The following is a 21,652-nucleotide window of genomic DNA, read 5'->3' on the forward strand; positions in this document are numbered from 1 at the left end:
CCACAAAAAGATTATTTGTGCCTGAAATTTGTCTACATATACAATAAATTGCATTTCTTCTTCTCCTATCTGTTTGCTGTGATTTGAGCCTAAACCACGACACTGCTTAATTGCAGATGTGCTGTCATCAGGCCCTGACCCTCTCTGTATTTTTTTTTTTTTTTGTTCTCCTTCCTTCTGTCTCAACTACTTAAGATGCATCTTTTTCTTCTACTCACAGAGTCGTACCCAGGGCCTGGCAGAAAGTGGATGAAGATGTGGATCTGTGCAGCCGTTGCAGCTAATGGAACTATAACAGGAGATACTGTAAGCCAAGGGAAAGAAAAAATTGTCTGCAGTGCAAGAGTGATAGGAATGTGAGGAGACAGGAGAGGACCCTGGAGGGATGTGCTGACTACGGGAGCTTTAAATGGGAGAAATTAGCAAAAAAAATAGGATAAGAAAGTCAGAAAGGGAACTGAAGATTCAGGGCAATGAGAGGATGAAAGTACATAACCTTTGACTAAAGAATCTTTATTAGAACTTGTAGGTCTTTAGCAAAGATAATTTTGGTTATCTTCTGTTCATGGGTCAAATTATTAATTAAGGCATGCTGTAGAGAAATCAGTTTTCTGCAGGCCAAAAGAAAAAGGCTGCGAGCGCACTGTGAGAACTCTGGACTTGAGAGATTGCCATAATGTGTCTCCCATCGGCCATCTCAGGTGAATAATTTTAGGATCATATTTTGTCAAGACACACATGCAAGATCCTGTGCTCCTTTTTTCACCAGTGTTAGTTTTGTTTGTTCCTAAGGTAGAAATAATTTTAAGATGCAAATATCTGGAAAATAGAAACACATATGCATATACAACATATCTAATTAAAGAGAAAACAGGAAATTAATTCTCTCAGTATAGTCTCAACTAGAACTTTTCCAAAGAACAGATTACAATTAAATATTATTCTCACAAGTTACTTGTTTTTTTAGGGATTTCCTAAAATTTTCTGCTTCCTAATTTCCAAAGCATATTAACCACTGTCATTGTCCTTCTACAAAACTTCAGTATGCATCACTTGCTGAAACTTTTTACACTCATTTGGAACTATATGGTTTCAAAATAATGTTTTAAACCAGAGAAAGGATGGGGTAAAGAGGGCATTTTTGTATGTACCAAGTAGGTTTTCTTAAAATGTTTTGTTAAGCAAATAGATATACAACAGAGGATATATTTTTTTTAATATGACACTTCTCTGTCATATTAAAAAATAGTTTTCAAATACTTCTTATATCTTGCAAAATTTTGTTTGTATATTTGACTTTAATTACACACCCAGATAAATGTAGAACTGCAAGATCATGCAACAACACATATTTTAATATTTGATATTAAATCAATATTTTACTAAGCGTAGTCGATTTTTTTTTCTTTCTCTCAACTTTAACAGAAAAAATCAGTATTTTCTTTTTAGAGGTGTAACATCAGTGTAGAACCGTGTCTTATAATGCCCCAAACACTTAGCCCACTGGTTATAAAGTGAAAACTGAGTATCCTATGCTGGATTCTTCTGTTACTGAGACAGAATCTTAGTATATTAAAAGTGCCTACAGAAAGCCGGAGAGGGACTGTTTACAAAGGTTTGTAGTGATAGGACTACAGGCAATGGCTGTAAACTGGAAAGGGGCAGATTTAGACTAGACATACGGAGGAATTGCTCCACAATGAGAGTGGTGAGGCACTGGCACAGGTTGCCCAGGGAAACTGTGGCTGCCCCATCCCTGGTGATGTTCAAGGCCAGGTTGGATGGGGCGTTGGGCAGCCTGAGCCAGTGGGATGTCCCTGCCCATGGCATGGGGGTTGGAACTAAATGATCTTTAGAGTCCCTTCTAACATAAACTATTCTATGTTTCTATGATTCTGTGATTAAGGATCAAGTATTTTATACTACTGAACCAGATTTGAAGCTGAGCTTTCTTAAAAAAAAAAGCGTACATCTGGGGCATCGTAAAAGACAAGATTTTTTTCTTGAATTTCACTACCCACCAAAGTGGAGTCAATTTACACCGGTATGGAAAGTGTATAACTCACTTTCCCATAGTAAAAACTCACACACCAACATAGGCCTAAAGAAGGTAGGGACAGGCTGTTGTAGTAAAAAACATTAGACCCTCTTCCTTGAATCAGATATTTCAAAAGGTAAGTGGACAGTTGCAGATTTTTTTAAAAATATAAATGTAAGTTATTTTTCTCTGATTGTTGTTGAAAATTGTATAAAGAGCTAGAAAATATCATTGCTTAAGAATGCTGGAAGTTGAAAAGTATGCTAAAAATAAAAATGGTTTAAAAAAATGCTCCTGCTCTTATTTTCATTTGCATAATGTATGTATAATCTTCTGAAAGGTAATGCAGCAGAAGAAAACAAAGCTGTATTCTGTAATATTCTGTATATCTAGAAATCATGAGATAATGAAGTCCACCAGAGCATCTTGCTGTTTCGTTATTTCATTAAAGATGCATACTGTGAAGAAGAATAAAGAATATTTGTTTACTGATATGTACGGAAAAAGCCAGCATAAGCACTATTCTGGATTAGTAGCCACTACTGTACTTAATAATAGATGAGGAAACGGGTCTCAATTTCATAAGGCAAACTGGATAGTGCTTATTTAGAATACAAACCATTGATTCATAATGAATAGTCTCTTCATTTAAAGATTAGGGTAAGAAGCAAATTCAGATCTGTATCTATCTAAAATTAAAACAAAACCCAAGGTTTTAACTTAAAAAATGTTTTTAAAAATCTTTTTTTTTCTTTTTCAGAATGACCATTCTGTTCAGAAGAACTTACAGAATAATAGAAAATAACTGAGCAACTGTACACATACATGTACTCATACACACAGAATATTTGTTGGAGAAAATAACTTTGTGCTCATGTTTAATTTTAGAAATTTAAGTTTTAGAAATATATCTATCTTCCTTCTGTGTTCTTCTCTCTGCATGAAATGCAGAGATAAATTTAGGAGAAAGAAGAAAGAAGCTCATTTGCCATCTAAATATCTAAAAAGCCAAACAAACAGGAGTGATTTACATTCTTATGAATAAATTCTGACATTATACAGGACTGTACAGAACTGAATTTTAAAGGTACTGCAGATATGCATTAAGGGTATGTGACCAAAACTATCATCGAGCCTAGAATTAAGGTCAAGAAGTGTGGCAATGGCCAGGGACAAATGAAAGATAAGATAGCTATTGTTATTCCAAGCAAGAACATGGTGAAATAACAAAAAAAGGCAACCTAGACTAATTGTTTTCTCTTTTTCTTCCCTCAACACATGATTCAGTTTGAGAAATTCTGTGTTTCTATTAGTAAAACGGTAAATAAAACGTTGTAACCTGAAGGCAGTGCAGACAGAGGTGGAGGAGATGCAGCTGCTAAATTATCTCATAGGAATAGGCTTTAGATTTTTGTGAGGGAAGGGAGAAATGGATTTAGTGGAGAAAACCTGACGATCTGGAAGGCAGGAATTTTAAATCGTATGGGAATTCAACCAAAACCAATCAAAGTAATATAAAGCTGGGAACTTGAAAACATAAAGAACACTGAAGAGAAAGAAGAACTGAGTTTCCACAGTCTTATGTACCGAGAAGCTGTATTTAGCCTATTGTTCATAACTACTCCTATTAATGAAATTGACCTATTTAAAGCCTGTAAAAAACCCAGCATCTTAGTTATTGTTCATTTCTCAAGCATGAAACAACTATTAAAATATGACTAAAAATCATATGTCCATAGCCAGAGGAGACTGGGAATGTTGCCTAGGTAATAAAATCACTTTAGTTTTGGGAAAATGAAAATGCCAGACTATTTGATGTGCCTTTTGAGTCTTTCCCCTGTGTGCACATATGCAGAATGTGCATTATTGTTCTCTATAGCACTGGGACTTTTTCCTGCAGATATTTTCCAGGCTTGGACAACTTCTTTTAGTGGCAGTCATCCAAGATGGGTAGCTTATCAGCAAGTGGCTACAGAGTAAACCAGAAAATGCAATTGTGTTTTGCAATACTGTACAAAACACATGGTTATTTCTCCAAATAAAGGTAAAAAAAAAAAAATTATAATCTTAGGATTAAGATTAACATTTCTCGGATCATTTTTAAAAGAACAGCATATGTTCTATTAGTTTCTTCAAACATGAGAATCAGAAACCATCTTATAACTTTAATCTTAGACGAGAAATTGCTAACTGTTCTGCAAACCCCAAAACTGTTCTAGAAAGACCATAAAGTACAGATACTTGTTTCAAAAGGTCATTTCAAGAACATGTATAAGACAAATACACAGTATCAATATGTATCAGAGTTACTAATTTTATGAATGTTTCATACAGTTGTGGTGCTGTTAACGTGAAGTAGTAAATGTACTCATAAACTAAAAGAAACCAGACCAGCTGAAAACTTTTGCAGTCTTCTACAAATGGATCCTCCCCTTCACTATTTCTCAACCTCAGTAGTGGCACTTGAGTGAAACTGAAACAGCAAGGCTCTTGAACACTACTCAGCCCTGGATGCATCAACAAATGTGTATCAGAAAAAAATGTGTCTTTGTATTAAGTACTCAGAGTCAAGAAATGGCATATACATCCTTACTAAAATTCTATTCCATGTCATTAACTGAATGACATTGAGGCAGCTGTTACACTGAGATATAAGTCTAGCCTGTCACACATTGAAGCTACCTAAAGCATCAAGTCACTCACCTTTCAAAGAAAATGTGCTTTCTTTAATACCTGACAGTGCGGTGCTAACAACTAGCTGTTTCCTTCATGGTTCAATTCAGTTTCGTAGTATGCCTCTGCCAACAGTCTCCTAAATTTAGTCTCCTTGCTCTGATGTCTTCTAGAGCTTGGGACAATACGCAGGACTTTTTGAAAAGGGAATGTTGAGTTTTATTTAACTGGCATGGCATGCACTGTTACGGACAGGTAAGAGTTAAACTATTTCAATCACTTGGCAAATTTTGTCTAGCTCTGTTAGATGGACGACAAGTTTTCTAGTGGGCACAAAACCAGACAAACATATGGAGAACGTTTATAGGCAATCAGTACATTTATGCATAATTTGAGTATCACAGCTGACTAATGAAGGACAGACTTAAATCCAGAGATTTCAAAGCTGTTGTCCATACTGAGATCATAAACTGCTGTTTCAGAAGATTTGTCCTTTATTAATCTATTGGCCCGAATAATTTAAAAACAATCATGTATTCATGTTTCCTAGGGTCTGTAACATTCAGACTCATCAGTGTTTTAGTTTAAATCAGAACTATGCTTTTCACATGAATTTACCATTTGTCACTTAACTGTGTTTTGCCCCACATCATGTAGTGGTCTCAGTGCACACAAATAAGATTATTTTTGAAAGAAACTGAATGAGAAGATGTGCTTAAAGATCACCCTTAATACTCTCCAAATGTTTTTGATTGTTTAGTCCCAAGGAGTATGCTCACCATGCTAAAACTATTTAAAACAGTTAGCTTGTGACTCAAAACATATGTATCGTTTACAGCCATGTCTCAAGTCCTGTTGTTTCATTGCATTTCAGTTGGTCCGTGTTGTTTGCTAATGTAGCAACACCCCTAGTTCAGGTGCACTATGAAACATGAGTGAAAAAGACAGACTTTTCCCCTCTTAGATTCCATTTCTGAAGTCTTGTACTCTGAATAACACTATATTTACATGGAATGTCCCTTCATTATGTGGGTCAATCCGACGGTGACAAATACAGCTTTCAGTAAAGGTCCTTTTGGAAAGGTCCATTTACAGAACTGAATTTGTGTAAGTAAGAAAAGCATGGAAATGTGATCTGAAGTCATCTGTATTCTGTCATTATTCTGATCCTATTCTGGCACAAGTCAGTCTTAAATGGCTTTTACTCTAAGATTTGACCAGAAAAAATGAGCTTCCTATCTTTGTATACCCATTTACACTCAAGTGAAATGGCTATTAAATAAACTGCTGCTGCATTTTCATATGAGGATATTTTAGTGTCACTTTTTGTCCAATATAATTTTCTCTACCTAAATAATTTCTACAGATGTGAACTATGCTTTGATCACAAAGTATGCTACTAAAGTATAGTTTTACTGCAAAGTAATTCTAGGGCTCTATTATTTGTTTTTTTCTATACCTTTACATCATTCCCATATACATTTATATCACCATAGTGAAAGTTATGCATTAGACTGTAAGTAGTTGGGTCAAATACAGGAATTGAGCTTTTTTGTTACAGTATCATAAAATGGTAGACACTAGAAGAGATCGGTCAACTATAGCGGCATGCCCAGAATCTTGTCCAGTTGGCTTTTTAATGTATCCAAGGTTGGACACTTCACATCTGGGTGATCTGTTCCAGGGTTCAATCACCTTTACAGTAAAATTATTTTCCTTACATTTAAATGTGATACTTGCCAGTATTTCATTTCTGCCCTTTGCCTTTTCGACTGGGCACCATTGTGGATTAAGAAGATTCTAGCTCTGTCTTCCTTACTTGCTGATGTGCTGCAGTGCTAATGTACAGGTACTCCAGATGCACACCTGGTTGTGCTTATTTTCCAGAAAAGGTGTGATTGTTTCCTTCATACCACTGTTCTCTTTGCATCTTCTTGGTTTTTTTGTATAGACTGAGGTAGGCCCACTGCATCCCTAGTCTGTTGATTGGGAGCTCTCTCTTGTCTACATGACCCACATCTTTTGCTCTGCACCACTTCTTCTCTTAACTTAGGTTGGCTAGCCTGTTGTTAAAGACACTTTTGCTTCACTTAATCAAGTGGATTCCATCTCTTCAAAGCCTCAATCCTGAAAGAGGGTACCATGGTCCTGAAAGATGAAGGCCTGTTATCAACATCTGTTGTGTAACTAATCTTTGACCAAAGGGATTTATCCGCACCTCCTCAAGCCATTTCTGTCACTGGAAGTATCAGGGAGAAAACCTTCTCTGTTGCTTCTTGGTTTTACCTCAAGAGGAGTTCAGAAGAAATTCTCTGATATATTCTTTTTTTCCTGTCCCCACTAGAGTAAGTCTAGTAATTCCTTAATAAAAACCATAAGATTAATTGTTTTTTCGCCAATTTGAAGAACAACTGTTAGGAAAAAAATGGGATAAAACACAAGTGCAATGCAAAGAAGTACTTTATGTTTCCTCTGTCTCAGTCATTCATATTCGTTTCCAGACACTCCACAGTTCCATTGAACATTTATGAATGAGTGAACAACAAACATGAAATTCAGTATTTGACCCAGAGAAATTGCAGGGGTATTTATACTTCAGACAACATCATGTATATATTTGTTTTGAAAATAGTAATTAAAATGATGAGACTTTAAATCTTACCATCATATTAACCAGTTTTGCTGTTTGATTGGAAGAGAGGCTTGGCAGCAGACATTAAATAGCTTTTCCAGGTTTGCTTAAGTTACCATTGAGAGAATAGAGACATCTAAATTATTCCTACGAGATTTCTTTCTTTATTAGTGAAATCTCATCTTGGCAGGATGTTACTTAGCTGATGGTTACACAAAATTGTAACAGCAAAGTACTCTGTGTTATATACGGAGCACTAGTCAGATGAATAAAATGTTATGTTTGCTTTTTGCGTTAAAAATTAACATCGTTATTTCAATGAAGTAGTACTTATCCTAAAAGATAAGGAGCAGGTTCATGATACACCGATGCTGTAAGTAATAAGTAACTGAGGAAATTAAAAGTCAAGTCATGAACTATAGATGAAAGAACACAAGCATAAACCATATAGAAATTCTTAAAACATAAATGTTTTAAGCACAAACATACAACTTAAATTCTCTTGTGAGTAAGAAGAAAAGCAAGCAAAATGAGATCATGAAATGAACAAGTAAAGTGCTTTTTTTACGTTTGAGGAAACTGGGTTAAGCTGTTTTTTTTTACACACTTCTGGAGTCAATTCAACTCTATCAAACTGCTGGCCACATTGGATTAGTTAATCATATTGTTTGTATAACTTTATGCTGCTGTAGGATTAAAAGAGATTGAAACCATAATAATCTCTAACGAAATATTTTAAAATTGACTGATTCATACTGATTCTTAACTTTTAATATCCTACCATGAAAATAGTATTTTTGCATACAGTGGTAGATATTTTACCGTATTGTTGAACTGAATAATAGTAGCTAACAACTTAGCTAATCAGACATGTAACTTTTAATCTAAGATAGAATTTGTGATTGTGATGAAAATTGCAAGTGTGGAAAGGCAAATGCAATTCTATAATTTTATGCCTCAGAATGTGGTAAATGGTTCTCAGAAACAAATGAAGAAGCATGGTATCCTCTTGGACTGAGAGCTCTTAAGGATGAGATGAGAGAAATGGAACAAGGAATCAATTATTAGTGAGTCATATGCACATGAATTAATGACCAGAACACAGCTACCCTGTTTTCATTGCTAAAAGTGCTTAAACACCTAGATGTCCCAGACTATTTGATCTTAAAGCTAGGAAAAAGGTTTGACATTGTCCAATTTAGTATTTTAGTAGTCCTCAGTGAGTCTACATTAAGAAAGTGAAGTTCTCTTTTCAAGTATACAAATTTGCCTATAAATAGAGATATATACAAATAAACCTAGAAAAGACTGCTGGACTGAAATATGAGGGATATGATGTCTGACTGGAACAGAATTAATCTGGGAGACAACACAGTTTATTGGGAAGTTCAGGGTATTTCTGGCTGGTGTTGGAATTGTACTGAAATAAAAATAAGAAGGCATTTATGAAATATGTCAAAGTTTTGCCTTAGTATAAAGAGGTTCAGAAATTATTCAAAATGTTAATAATAGAAATGAGAAAAAGCTTTTTTTTTTTCATAACAAATCCAGAAGGTCATGCAGATACCTATTACTAATTATTTTTGAAGTCTTGGTAACATGCCTCAAAGAAGTAAATGCATATTTAATTACAGTTTCAGAGGGTTTGTGGTTAACTCCATGTTATAACTGTCTGTACATGCAAATGTACCCCTGCACAGGGCTGCAAATAGCCTTTACACTGGACCACTAAATGCCAGCCAAAAACATGTCTGAAGGCAGAACTTAAAGTGGTAAGAGAGGGTTATGAGGAAAACACAAAACACTATCACAATTATTTTGAAAGGAAATTTTGGTCAAGGGTTTTGATTTCAATCAAATCCAAATCTGATGTAATCTCCTATTTTCAGAATTCCCTAACAGATCTACAGAAATGAATTAGTGTTATTACTCACTGAATGAACGTAATGTTTTCCTAGTGCTATCAGAGTCAGTTCGTTTGTAAAGAATAAGCTATTAGAAATTAATTTTAAAAATTATTTTTTCTGGGCATTATCTCAGTGTATTTCAGGTTTTTATGTTATCCAAATAAAACAGACTATATACAACTAGAGTATGTCTTTAACATAGTTGGTTTTAAAAGTTCTCTCTGAAAGGGGGTAGATGAGATACAGAACAACTGGATTTTATAACAAGTAACTCAGTGCAAAACGCAGTATAAGAACTGCTAAATTGTCAAGAGTCTTCTTCAGCTTCATCTTTTCCACTGGTATAAGACAAATGATAAGTTATACATGATTTAAAAATGTTGCAAGATATGAGCTAATCTAAAAATATTTAGAGGGATATCTTCTTTACTTTTTTTTTACTCTATCTGCCGAAATATAAAATTTGTCTGGCAGGACTTGGTTATGGTTCCTATTAGTTAATTTTAAAAGGAATTCCATTTTTTTCTATATTGCATATTGATATTTTTGTTTATATGATACTGCAATACAGGAGAATTAATATTCAAGGCTTCCATCTGACTTTTCTGTTATTTGCTCTTGTTTACTGTCATGTAGTAGAATTTATGTGAATTTTATACATTTAAAACCAAATAATACGTAATATCATGTAACCAAGCTGGATAACTTGTGCTATATTTTCATGAAACTTCAAATTACTATGGCTATATATGTGCTAAAAATCAGCAAAAGCAACAAATCTCTGAGAACTTTTGGCACTGAAGATCTAACACTATCTGGATACTGAGGAACATACTCTAAAAGAGTTTTTTATCCAAATCCGCTGAATGAAAATCTGTGACAGGAGCTCATTACACGCATGTGTGGAGAGCATTTTCTGGGTCAGTTTCATCCAAGGGAAATCTTGTTTGCATCATCCAAGTTTTCTCCACAATGCAAATTATGTGTAGTTGGTGGGGACAGCTGGGAAATTTTCTTCAAAAGTGTTCTTGTAATATAAACTAAAATGCTAGTTTAAACACAACTATAAGACACTTTAGAGGATTTGGACTTCTTTTCTTGTTTATTTTTACCCTTGACTTGAAAGATGGAAACAAATAGAAATCATTTGTTTTAAAGAAAAAAATATTTTAGTAAGACTGTCGTACAGAAAAGAGAAGGAAAAATATTTGTGGACAGGACAAGCACTTGCCTGCAAACAATCTGGTGCAGGAAAACAGGGTTGGTCTCAAATTAACTAAAGCTGAACCCACAGCTTATGAATGAAATGTGAGCAAGAGCTTTTTACAATGAGGCAAAAAAGTTTGATGTGTGGATTGCAAATATAAGCAGATTATTTATCAGTTCTACATTTTTCATATGAAATGTAATGAAGAAGAGACTGTTATTCATTCCTTCAGAACTTATTTTATCAGGGAAGAGACAATATAGTCTAATACATAATTGGTGGAGTAGAAGTAACATTCAAACTTTATCTGGAAATGTAAAGAGTTTGAGTCAGTTACAACACTTTCATACCCGTGAGGCAAAAGAGAAAAATCCTTCCACTACATGGGGAAAATGGTTTTGTTTCACCTGTGTAGAATTTCTTTTCAGAGTGAAAATACCTTAAGGCTTGCAGGGCTATATGAAGTGGAATAAATGTAGCATAAAGCAATATTTAACTGCAGCTGAAGGGATAATTTGCCTAAATGGTGTAACTTCCCAATGCAGCAACATAAAAAATGAGATGTTCTCAAGATCTCAGAAATAATATTGATTTTTTTTTTCCTATGGAAACTTTCTGATGTCAATGGGAGTATTCGAAGAAGCAGGCACTTGCAAAAGTGGCAGCACAGCCCTTTGGTTATAAATATATTTTTTCTCTCAAAAATACACTCCAAAGTAAATACTTTTATACAACATAAAGGACATTTATGGGGAACATTTTATTTCTATTTTTATTCTTGTCTACTACTGAAATACTAGCATCTCTCTCTCTTAATTCTCTCTGCAAACAATGCTGCAGTTTCTTTTCCTTCTTAAGCCAGAACTTTGGAACTGCAAAAATACCTCACTGCACAGTCATTGTGAAGTTCTCCCATCTCAGTTCTTTGCTTTACAATATAAAATTTTCAGTATAACAATTTCTATCTTGAACCAATTTTGTACTGAAAATGGACAACACTATGTCTCAAGCCTAGACATGACTTCTGAAAACGTCAACCAAACATGGCAATCAAAAGTTCATCAGACAAGTAACCTAAGGGCATCGAGGTATTGATAAATCTAATAGACTTCTAAAGCTTCAGATAGAGAGTAGTCAGCTGCTTTCAGGGTGTCCAAATATCAAACTCCCTGCTGACCATGATACAGTAATTGGCACAGCTGCTAGTATAGGATCAAAAATCATATTGCTAGAGAAGGATTATTAGACAATTTGATTTTGTTTGATGTTTGATTATCAGTTTATCATAAGAGAGTCCAGCAGTGTCTCTAAAGTTAAGCACCAGAACTCCCCTTTATGAAGTTCTTGGAGAAGAGTCGATAATGTAGGCAAATCTGCTTACAGTGTAAACTTGGTATCTCTCTTTCATAAAAAGAAAAAATAGGTGGAGACCATTTCTATAAATAGCAATATTTTGTAGAGAAACAGGTGAAGAGATAAGCAGACCTGCGGTTGGAGGTATTTTAGGTCCTAGATTCTTTACTCCTTTAATACTGTACTCGTGAAGATGATAATCTATGGATATTGTTCTGGTTGTTTGTTTTGTTTTTTTTCATAAAGAAGGTAAAAGATTTTCTTTACAATGGCTGATATACATTAATTTACCTGCCACTATGCAAAAAGCTGACCCTGAAATTAGAACATACTTGGCTGGTGGAGCTCTGAAGTTAACAGCAATTATCCTATCAGCTACAGTGGAAGCAGAGCAAAGCACCAGGGCTGAGTGCTTTTCAGAAACTAACGTAAATATGTGTAGTATCTTCTCACAGTTAAGAGTTAAAAACATCTACTGTATGGATGACAGAAATAATTTCCTTACCAAAACCAATCAATGTAATGATTTGGATCTGTTACTTTTATTTTATATAAAAATATATGCTGAATGTAAAATGCAGGAGTTGTAAAATCATATACATTCAAAATTTAGGAAATGGCAGAAATGAATAAGGGTTTATATATTCATTATTTTTTGCCCCTCTCCACTTAAAGACTATAAAAGAGTCTTTATTATGATGGGTTAAATAATTTTACATTACTTCATTCAGTGCATAAGAGAGCATGAGGAAAATCTGCTTTTGAGGTACAATAAAGGGAAATAGGTTTGTTTCTGTTCACTTGTACTTAGAACAAAGGAGGAGACCAGAAAAGAACAGTTAGTTTTATCCTTTCATCTGAATGTTGCCCTAAGGAAATTAAAATAAATCATAGTTTAGCTGAAGTTGGTTTAGCCTAGCACATATTTTTTTATAGGTAGAAATCGATTTCTCCTTTTCTTTCCCCCTGAATTTTCAGCTTAAGTTGGGATTTTCGGCACTCCTGAACACTTAACACCTTCAACTGAAGCCAGTGGCAGATGAGTCTTAAAACGTAAGTATTTGCAAAGCACTTTGCTTCTTTGATGGCAAAAGTAACAAAAATATATCATGACAAAATGAGCAATGCTGTTCTCAAAATAACGCGTGGATGAGGCTTCAAAATATTACTATCCAGAATCATCTGGCTTGACTTTAGAGATAATGTCTTACTGCAGTAAAATTTGGGTGTGAAATTACAGTCTGAATCCTCCTTTCCGTAACTGTCCTGATGCTCAAACTTATCCCACAGTAAATGGATTAGTTCATCATCCTTTTACTGAAAAATAAATTTAATCTTAATTCTTGTGTGCTGTAAAGACGTATATGTGGGCGTTTTTCAAAGACTGATGGATGACCTATAGATTTCATCATTTAACTTATTTCAAAGCAACTTCCTTCTGGACCCATGCCCTTCTGTGAGCTTCTGCTCTATAAATCTACTAAATGCAGACAATTTACTGTACCCACCTCCCTGAAGCTAAATCCTTTTCTGCAGAATTCTTTTTCCTTATGAGTCAATGAAGTGCTGTAGTCCCAAGTTGCTGTAATACTACTATCAGTTTTTTAATGCTTTGAAAATACAAACACTCATGTCCTGCCTTAAACATAATGTTAGCCTCTATATCATGCAAAAATCAAATTTAGGGTTATGCTTTCCCCAAACAGGCCACAGTTTTCCAGCCTGTTCCTTACGTCGTGAAGTTCTTCACCTCTTCCCCTTCTGTTACTGATTTTCCCTGTCCAGCCTCCTTGCTGCTGGCAGAATTTACAGCGTACCATCTGGGATCACCTTCCTGTATCTTTATCACCTTTACTTGCCATCTGTTCACAAGTTTCATTGGAAAGACTGTCTTTAACTTCCTTTTAATCTCCTTTTCCTTCACTTTGTAACAGTTTTACTCAGTTCCATAGGGTATTTCGCATTCAGTTTATGAAAAAGACAATAGAAGACACTCATGCCTATGGTATTTATTGACACATTTTGAAAATTTATGTCTGCAGTTTCTTTAAAAATATAACATTAAAACATCTAAAAATAATGTAATAAATAAAACAAGTAAATGGAAAGTTGATGCTTGTTTGCTGACTTCAACTTTTAATTAGATGAGTAAGGTATAAGACATCATAATCACTTCAGCCAAGCCACGTATAATTCCATGGATCAATATTAAGGACATTATCTTAAGTCAGTAAATCAATAGTTAATTTTGTGCATTCCAATGTCTGGCTCAACTGGACTTATTGGAGCACAAAGGAGTACATCCCCTTAATGATGAAGCTTTTGGTCTGTCCCCTGCTATATCCACTACCTGTGCAGTACAAGTCAGAGGAGGGAGTTATTTCACAATATCTTGTTCAAAAAACTTCTATTGAAGGACTATGAAGACATCATTCATTCTTTTAACTAAATGTACATGGAAGCTGAAATAGATCAGTGTTGGCAAGTCAAATCTTCAGGGCAGCACGGCGAGTTATATTAGAAGTAGTAGTTTGCAGAAATACTGCTGCGTTTTCTTGTTTCCAAGGTGAACTCCAGCTGCTCTATAGCTCTTTTCTGGAGTCTGGAATTGGTAATCTGAAACTGACTTGTCAAACAGCACATGGAATCTCTCAGTTGAGTCAATGCACAAATTTAAGTCGCTCAACTTGAATTTTTGTGACCTGGGAACTGTTAAGAGTTTATTGTTTGCCATGTACTGTATGCCATTCATGTTGTGTGGTCTGACCTTTAGCTAAACCGAGATACTGTTTCAGAACAATTTCAGTGACAGAGTTTGTTTACTTTATTGAGACCTTTGAGAAAATCCACTCCCATAGAACTCATTCTCATTTCAAGTGCTGGATCATCTGCTATTATCAGCTAGGAGGAAGAGCCTCCCGAAGCACAGTTATTTTATACCTTGAGCATCTCTGGATGTTCTAAATCAAACTAAAAGTTTGGGGAATTATTGTTTTTATTCTCTGTGTTTAGCAGAAAGTAAAGGAGATTATGTTTGAAAAGGAAATTAAGGATGGACAACAAATTTAGGAAATTATCTTAGGTTAGTCCTAAAACCCGAGTAATTTCTTTTTGGGTTAACTTAAACTGTTAACTACTACTTTGTACCTTAATTGTCAATGTCAGAGTTCCTTCCAACTAATTCTCCTTTCACAATCTATGTAATGAGCTAACCTATTTGCTCTTGAGCTACCCTAAGCTTTTGTAATATAATCTGTGGAATACACCTTCTGTCTGTCAATTTTGAATATATACTCTGTTAAAAAAAATAAAGAAATAATAGTCTTTTTCTGCCGTTCACATAAACCTTCCTTACAACCCAAAGTGTAGGCTCCTAAAAGATCCGAATTACTGAATTTCACCTTATTATGCATCCTTTTATTCTGCCATTCTTAAAACAGAATCCAAATAAGTAATCATGGCTTCTTTAGGCTCAAATTGAAGCTATTTTTTGTTACTTTATTGGAGAGCTCATTTTCATAATATTACATGTTATTGAAAGGAAAATATTTGTGTTTTTAATTGAACACTGATAGAGAGTTAACCATAAGAAGGATATGGGATTGCAATAAAAGCACTATTATACATTTATACTATATAGTATATAGTACATACTATTATCCTATAACTTTACTTACAGTTTGGATTTTTTAATTTACTATGTGGGAAGTACACAGAAATAATAACTTCCAGAAACAAAGCTCTGCAGAAACATCTATTACAATTTGCTCCATGAATAATACATGAAAGTGACAAGATTTGCATTATATTTTGACAGGCAGAAGAGTATGAGCAAAAACTGAAGTCAGGGCTACTCTGAAACCAGTAATACCTTTTTTTCTTTCCTAATGCAAATACCCCAAACTAAGTTTTATATTATATAGACTGTACGCTGATGATTAAGGACAACAACTGAGCTTGATACAATAGTTTATATTAATTTTTTAACATTTTTTAGAAGAATTTTCAAATCACTCTGGGTAAACCCTGAGTTACCATAAGCACAGTCAGAGGTTAATACTCCATTTTTATTTATTTTTTTTTTTCACTTACTGTCTACTAGCTTTTTTGGCAAAATATTTTATTGTCTATATCTTTCAATTTTACTCTGTTTTTATTCATTACCTACACAGTGAATGCAGAAAGCTTCACTCCTTTTCCTCTGTTACTGAGTAGTGCATCTCTTTCTTTTGCATGAATCTTTTTCAATATCTTATGGTTTTTATAGTCAGGCTACTAAACAAGACAAGAATTCTGGTTGAGCTGACCAATGATTGAGGATATATAGGATAAGCATCTCTGCTAATAAGTATTACAAGTATTACCAGCTTTTAATTTTTTTGCTGGCCTAGGTGACCTAATAGATGAAGTGTCTACTCTAATTAGCTCCTCTTTCTCATGTATCAGAATAGTTGCAGTAAGTAAAATTACTTCTTCTTCATGTATGACACTTTTATAGAAAAGTGTTTTATATTATGTCACATATTTTTTAAGATAAATGGAATTGAATATGTTAGTAAGATGAATTTTATAGTTTTTAAAAAATAACCTGTTGATTCTGTACATCTGATTTTCTCTATTTAACACTCTATTTCCTTAACATTGGATGTGGCTAACATAATGCCCAGCCATCTCACTATATGAAAAAAATTGGGAACTGAGTAAACAATGAATGTCAAACATTTTGTCTGAGCGACTCAGACATAGTGGGTTTGAGTCATCATTTACAATGCCTTTACACAGTCTTGGAGCGCTCCACTGTTTGAAAACTGAGAATGCAATTTCTCTATTCCCATTTTTCCCTATGGTTAGTAAGCAAAACAGTTTGTGGGTTTATCCTTCTTGCTACTGCACTCTGTGTGTCTTACGTTAGCATTCGGAATCTGTATCATAAGAAACCTTAAAATTCTGAATATTCCACCCAGAAAGAAAGGTTAATCCCTTATGCTATACCAGTGTATGTTAGAGTCATTTAGAAGCTTAGACTGTATTGAAACGAAGGACACTACATCCCTGGTGAGGTTGGCCAATATATACACCTTACATAAATATTTTACAGAGAGATATTACAAACCATACTTTTAAAACACCAGAAGCTGCATCACAAACCCAGATTTGGGGATTTCTTGCTGTCAAGTTTAATCAATCTCCTTTTGTAGAACTGGGATCTATAGAAGGATCAACTAGGTTATGGAATTAATTTTCTTCACAGCAGACCGGTGGTGCTACAGTTTTGTATTTGTGACTAAAACAGTGTTGCTAAGACACCAACATTTTAGACATTACTGAATAGTGCTTACACAGTGCCTTCTCAGTGAGTAGGCTGGAAACGCACAAAAGGATATAAAGGGGGATAATCAGGACAGCTGACCCAAAATTGCAAAAGAGATACTCCATGTCATGTAACATCATGCTGAGTAATAAGAACAGAAGGAAGGTGGCATTTTTGAAGGACATCATTCCTTGAAAACTGACTGGGCATCAGTGAACCCATAGAAAGTAGTGAGTGATTGTCTTGACGTCAATTATCTTGTTCATTTCTTTCTTCTTCCCCTTTCCTCTGCTTATTATACTATCTCAACCCACAAGTTTTCTTGCTTTTGGTTTTCCTTTTCTCTCCTCCACCCCACGGAGAGGACAGACTTAGTGAGTGGCTGTGTGATGCTTATCTGACAGCTGGGGTCCACTTATCACACAAGTGTCAATTTTTGGTGACTACATTTGCTTTGTTAACACAGTTATATAGTTTTAAGGCTTTATATTATACCATCTTACCAACACCAAAGGGGAAGTATACACATTGCAAGTGTCATTCTGGCAATGTTAATTGCATCACTTTGACCTAGAAAAATGCGTCAAAAGTATTTGAGCTGTTGGACTGCAGAATGGAACTTTCATTAACATAGAGGTAGCCAATTAATTATTTCTGAGCCATCTGAGGGTCTAATATGATTGACAATGGCTTGTACTGGTGTACAGCAGCTCTTGGGTGACTAGAATTCTCAGGTGTAGTAGAAAATCAGCGCCCCCTTAACCTGACATAGCTGTGTCACTCAAGTGTGTCCTTCATCTATCTTGATTTCATCCTATAGTCAAAATGCTTAATGCCACCTACTGCCTGGACAGTGAAGGTAATGGCTGTGAAGTATATCTTGCAATTAAAGTGTGTGCTACAATTCTTTACCACTTGATTTGTATAATAAGGCTACTGTAATATATCTTTGGGAGACAACTGTATTTGGTGGGTAAATTATGAAACTCCCAAGATCTCCATCCATTTTTAAATCTTCTTTCATTATGCCTCGATTGCTCCCCAACCCTCAGTTTATTACCTCTTATAAGAGGAGGAAGAGACCCTTTAAAGTTTAGAAATGCATTCTCTAGGGCATTGTTATCTCAATATATGTTCTTTTACATCTGCTGTGGCTGAAGAGGAAGAAGAAGTAGTGTCTATTCTTCCATTTTTATGAATATATGTGAATTCATTATTTTTTTCTGCAAACATCACAAGGAATTTTCGTGTACAAAATGGCGTTATTTGATGTAGAAGAAATTCAGTACTCTTTGATACTGAATACAATAAGAAGTACTTGGTATATGCAATAATATAGTCTCATATAAACTGAATAATGAAATCACTTAGCGAGTGAGTCTTTTATGTCCCTTTCTGGGTTCAACTAAAAAGATGATCCACATGAAAGTTATTTCAAAAACTTATGTCAGAAGTTTAGTTTGAATAAATATATTATAGAGAAGACTAGAGAAGGAGAAAGTATAAATACTGAATAATAATGCAATATTATTGCTATGGCAGAGTAAACCTACAAGCAATTCTGTGTTCTTTGTCTTAAAAATACTCTGATACTAACTTCTCAATTTAGTAGAGCCTATTCTGTACTAATTTTCAGAGGTTTTGAGCAAAAAATTATGTGCTATTAAAAGTGCAAATGAACAGTCTTGTTATGAAAAAATACTTAAGATCTTTTATATGTGGTTTAACAAACATCAAAATGCTCCCTTTAGTATTAACTCGTACAGTAATGTTGACAACATAGGTGAGCAATGTTGATAAAGCCATTGAGATCTGAGAAAGATCAAATCCAGGGTCTAAAATGACACCTTGCCTTGAAGATTCTACAGTACTTATTTTCTATAGCCAGTAACTTTTAATCTTTATAGGTCAGATTTTTTTTAATGTCAGGCTTTCTCTGAAACAATGAGCTCCCACATATCTCACTGATTTGCTGTGTCATAGTCCATTTGAAATAAAATGGTATAAATCTGGGACTTAAAAAAAAGAGAGGTATATATGTACTGCAGGCCAAAAATACATAAATTAATCAAGAAAAGGAAGACATGAGACAAATATGAAGAAAAATCTAAGGCATTGTTAAAAATTGCAGTGAGCTACCATTCTTTGTCAAGTTTAATTTTGTCCAAATTTAAAAGTCCCCCAGGACATATTGCAACTCATTCAGTGAAGCTTATTTTATAAAGAAACCATAATCTTGTCCATTTCTGATATCTTACTTTTCAGGAGAATGTAGTTTAAACTTTTGCATATACAGCTCCATTTTATCAGTCTCAAAGCATCATCTGCAGATAGAAATAACACCTGGAATGTCTACACATACAACACAATCTCATGGAGAACAGGACAGTGCATGCCCTGAGATCATAAAATTTATTTCTGGAATGCTCTCTAACCTGATTATAAGATGACAGCATGTCTCTAGTACGCGAGCCTGAAATATTGATTGCAGTCTACTGGTAAAAAGATGCACATTTGTAATAGTATTCAAAGACAAGAATGACAACTTCACAAGCTCCGTGGTCTGCATATCAAGCATTTAATTTTGCCCAAGGTGTTTACTAGTTCTTGAAGTATATTTACAAAAAAAAAAAAAAAAGAAAAAAGATGATTCAATCCATAATGTATTCTAATTGTGAAATGATGAAACACCTCAGGAAACCAGAGTAGAAGATTTGAGAAAAATCTTTAGAAGCATGTAACCTCTGCTCAAGCTTAGGAAATAGTAATAGCTACAGGTTACCACTAGGACATGTCTTAATATTAATCTATATTCTACATCTTGCTTTAACATTTGATTAATTTAAATTTCCTCTCAAATATGCTGTGAGAAACTAGAGAAAGAAATAAAAAATTGATCTCTCTTCCATTTTCGTAGCCACCACCAGTTTCTCTGGCAGTCTGAATGTTCCTTAAGGACAACATTCATACTATATAGTTCTAATTTGTCTCTGTTGATTATGTTGAAAACAACTCAGTTCCTCACATGTTCCTGGAGGAAGTGATACAGAACGTGGGCCAAATCTGATGCCAAAGTTTACACAGTATGAATGCCTTTCTTCTCCTTTCTTCCCTAAAAGGAATCAGTTGATAGAATGGTTTGATTTCTGAGAAGAAATAAGTTATTTTTAACACTTTTCATGTTTCAGGAACTACTAAAGCTGAAGAATTTTGAAAATAAATGCTGAAGTACTACAAGTAAAGCCATTTTGGGGGTAAGATACTTTTTAAGCCCCTTTGAAGCCAATGTCAATGGTGTAAATGAGTATTCCTATCAATTATAGTGAGGTCATAAACATACCTAGCCGAAAGTATTCCTGTCCTTTGAATTCCCCAAATAACCATGTTGATTAAATAGCTGCTTTCATGTGATAAAAACATTCCTCTTTCCCACTACCTATATCATTACAAATAAAAATGTGACTGGAAAACATGATTATAAAACTTTTGACATGTCTATGCACTGAGTGGAAGTTTAGAACTCACAACAGTATTGCTTTAAATTTCAGGAAAAAAAAAAAAGAAATCATTTAAATTAAAAAAAATATTCTCTACTAACCAGATGTAGATCAACACATGTAGAATTATGTTCACAAGCATTGATTATGCAGTCATCAATGTCCTGGTCACATTTCAATCCTGCATATCCTGGGTTGCACAAACAATAGAAGCCATCGACAACTGTAACAGAGATAGTATTTTAGTACTAAGAGTTTTATAATAAAAACTGAATGTAGTAAAATTAAGTAAGTTACGGTTATGATTACTATTCAGTAAAGATTTCAACCGGGTTTACATAAAATGTGAGGACATGTTGAAAAACTGACATAAATCAAATGTAATATATCAGAAGTCTCTTTTAATATGAAAGGAGATTAATGTATTGACTTTTACTGATAAAATTAAAATACTTTGATGTAAGAACTATAAATCGATGATATGGTATTAGCTTCTGAAAAAGTGATGGCATCTTATAAGCTACTGATCTTGTACAGAAATTTTATCTTTGTTATTGTGCCTAAATGAGATGGAGCAATTAAATATTGTTTTCTTGGGGAGGGGATATGGTAAGGAACACCTCATATTATACCACTATATTAGAGGAAAACACTTAAGTTTAATTCAGCAGCTTAACTTATGATGCATTTCCATGCTTGATTTTAATCTTAACAAGATAATGACAAGAATTCTCTCCCTGTTTCATCATCAATGATCCAAACGGAGAGAAATCTTTAGAGTGCTACATTCATATAAGGACCTTGTGACAGTAATAACTGCACTTCTTGCAGGCCTGCATTAATTCTAACCTCAAACAGGTTTCCCGAATTCTTCATTATTGCTGAGTTTTACCATGAAATCTGTTCTGCCTTTGCGTCTGTACATGTAGCTGCTATTGTATTCATTAAACACCTTAAGTCATTCAGAGAGGGAGCATTATTCATCTGCTAAGAGCTCCCTAGCTTCCTCAGGATTCCAGTTTTCTGCAGCCAGT

The 21,652-nt window shown here is 34.4% G+C and overlaps 1 protein-coding gene across 3 annotated transcripts in view; it reads right to left on the minus strand.

The window, feature by feature from the left end:
• EYS (eyes shut homolog) overlaps nucleotides 1–21,652 on the minus strand; it is an 880,825-nt gene that overhangs the window by 513,598 nt on the left and 345,575 nt on the right. For all 3 annotated transcript variants that reach the window (XM_054063979.1, XM_054063978.1, XM_054063977.1), the window contains one exon: nucleotides 20,720–20,841. In XM_054063979.1, coding sequence (XP_053919954.1) covers nucleotides 20,720–20,841 — 122 coding nt within the window. The remainder of the gene's footprint in view (nucleotides 1–20,719; nucleotides 20,842–21,652) is intronic.

Source organism: Cuculus canorus, chromosome 3, assembly GCF_017976375.1.
Source record: "Cuculus canorus isolate bCucCan1 chromosome 3, bCucCan1.pri, whole genome shotgun sequence".
NCBI classification, from domain to species: Eukaryota; Metazoa; Chordata; class Aves; order Cuculiformes; family Cuculidae; genus Cuculus; species Cuculus canorus.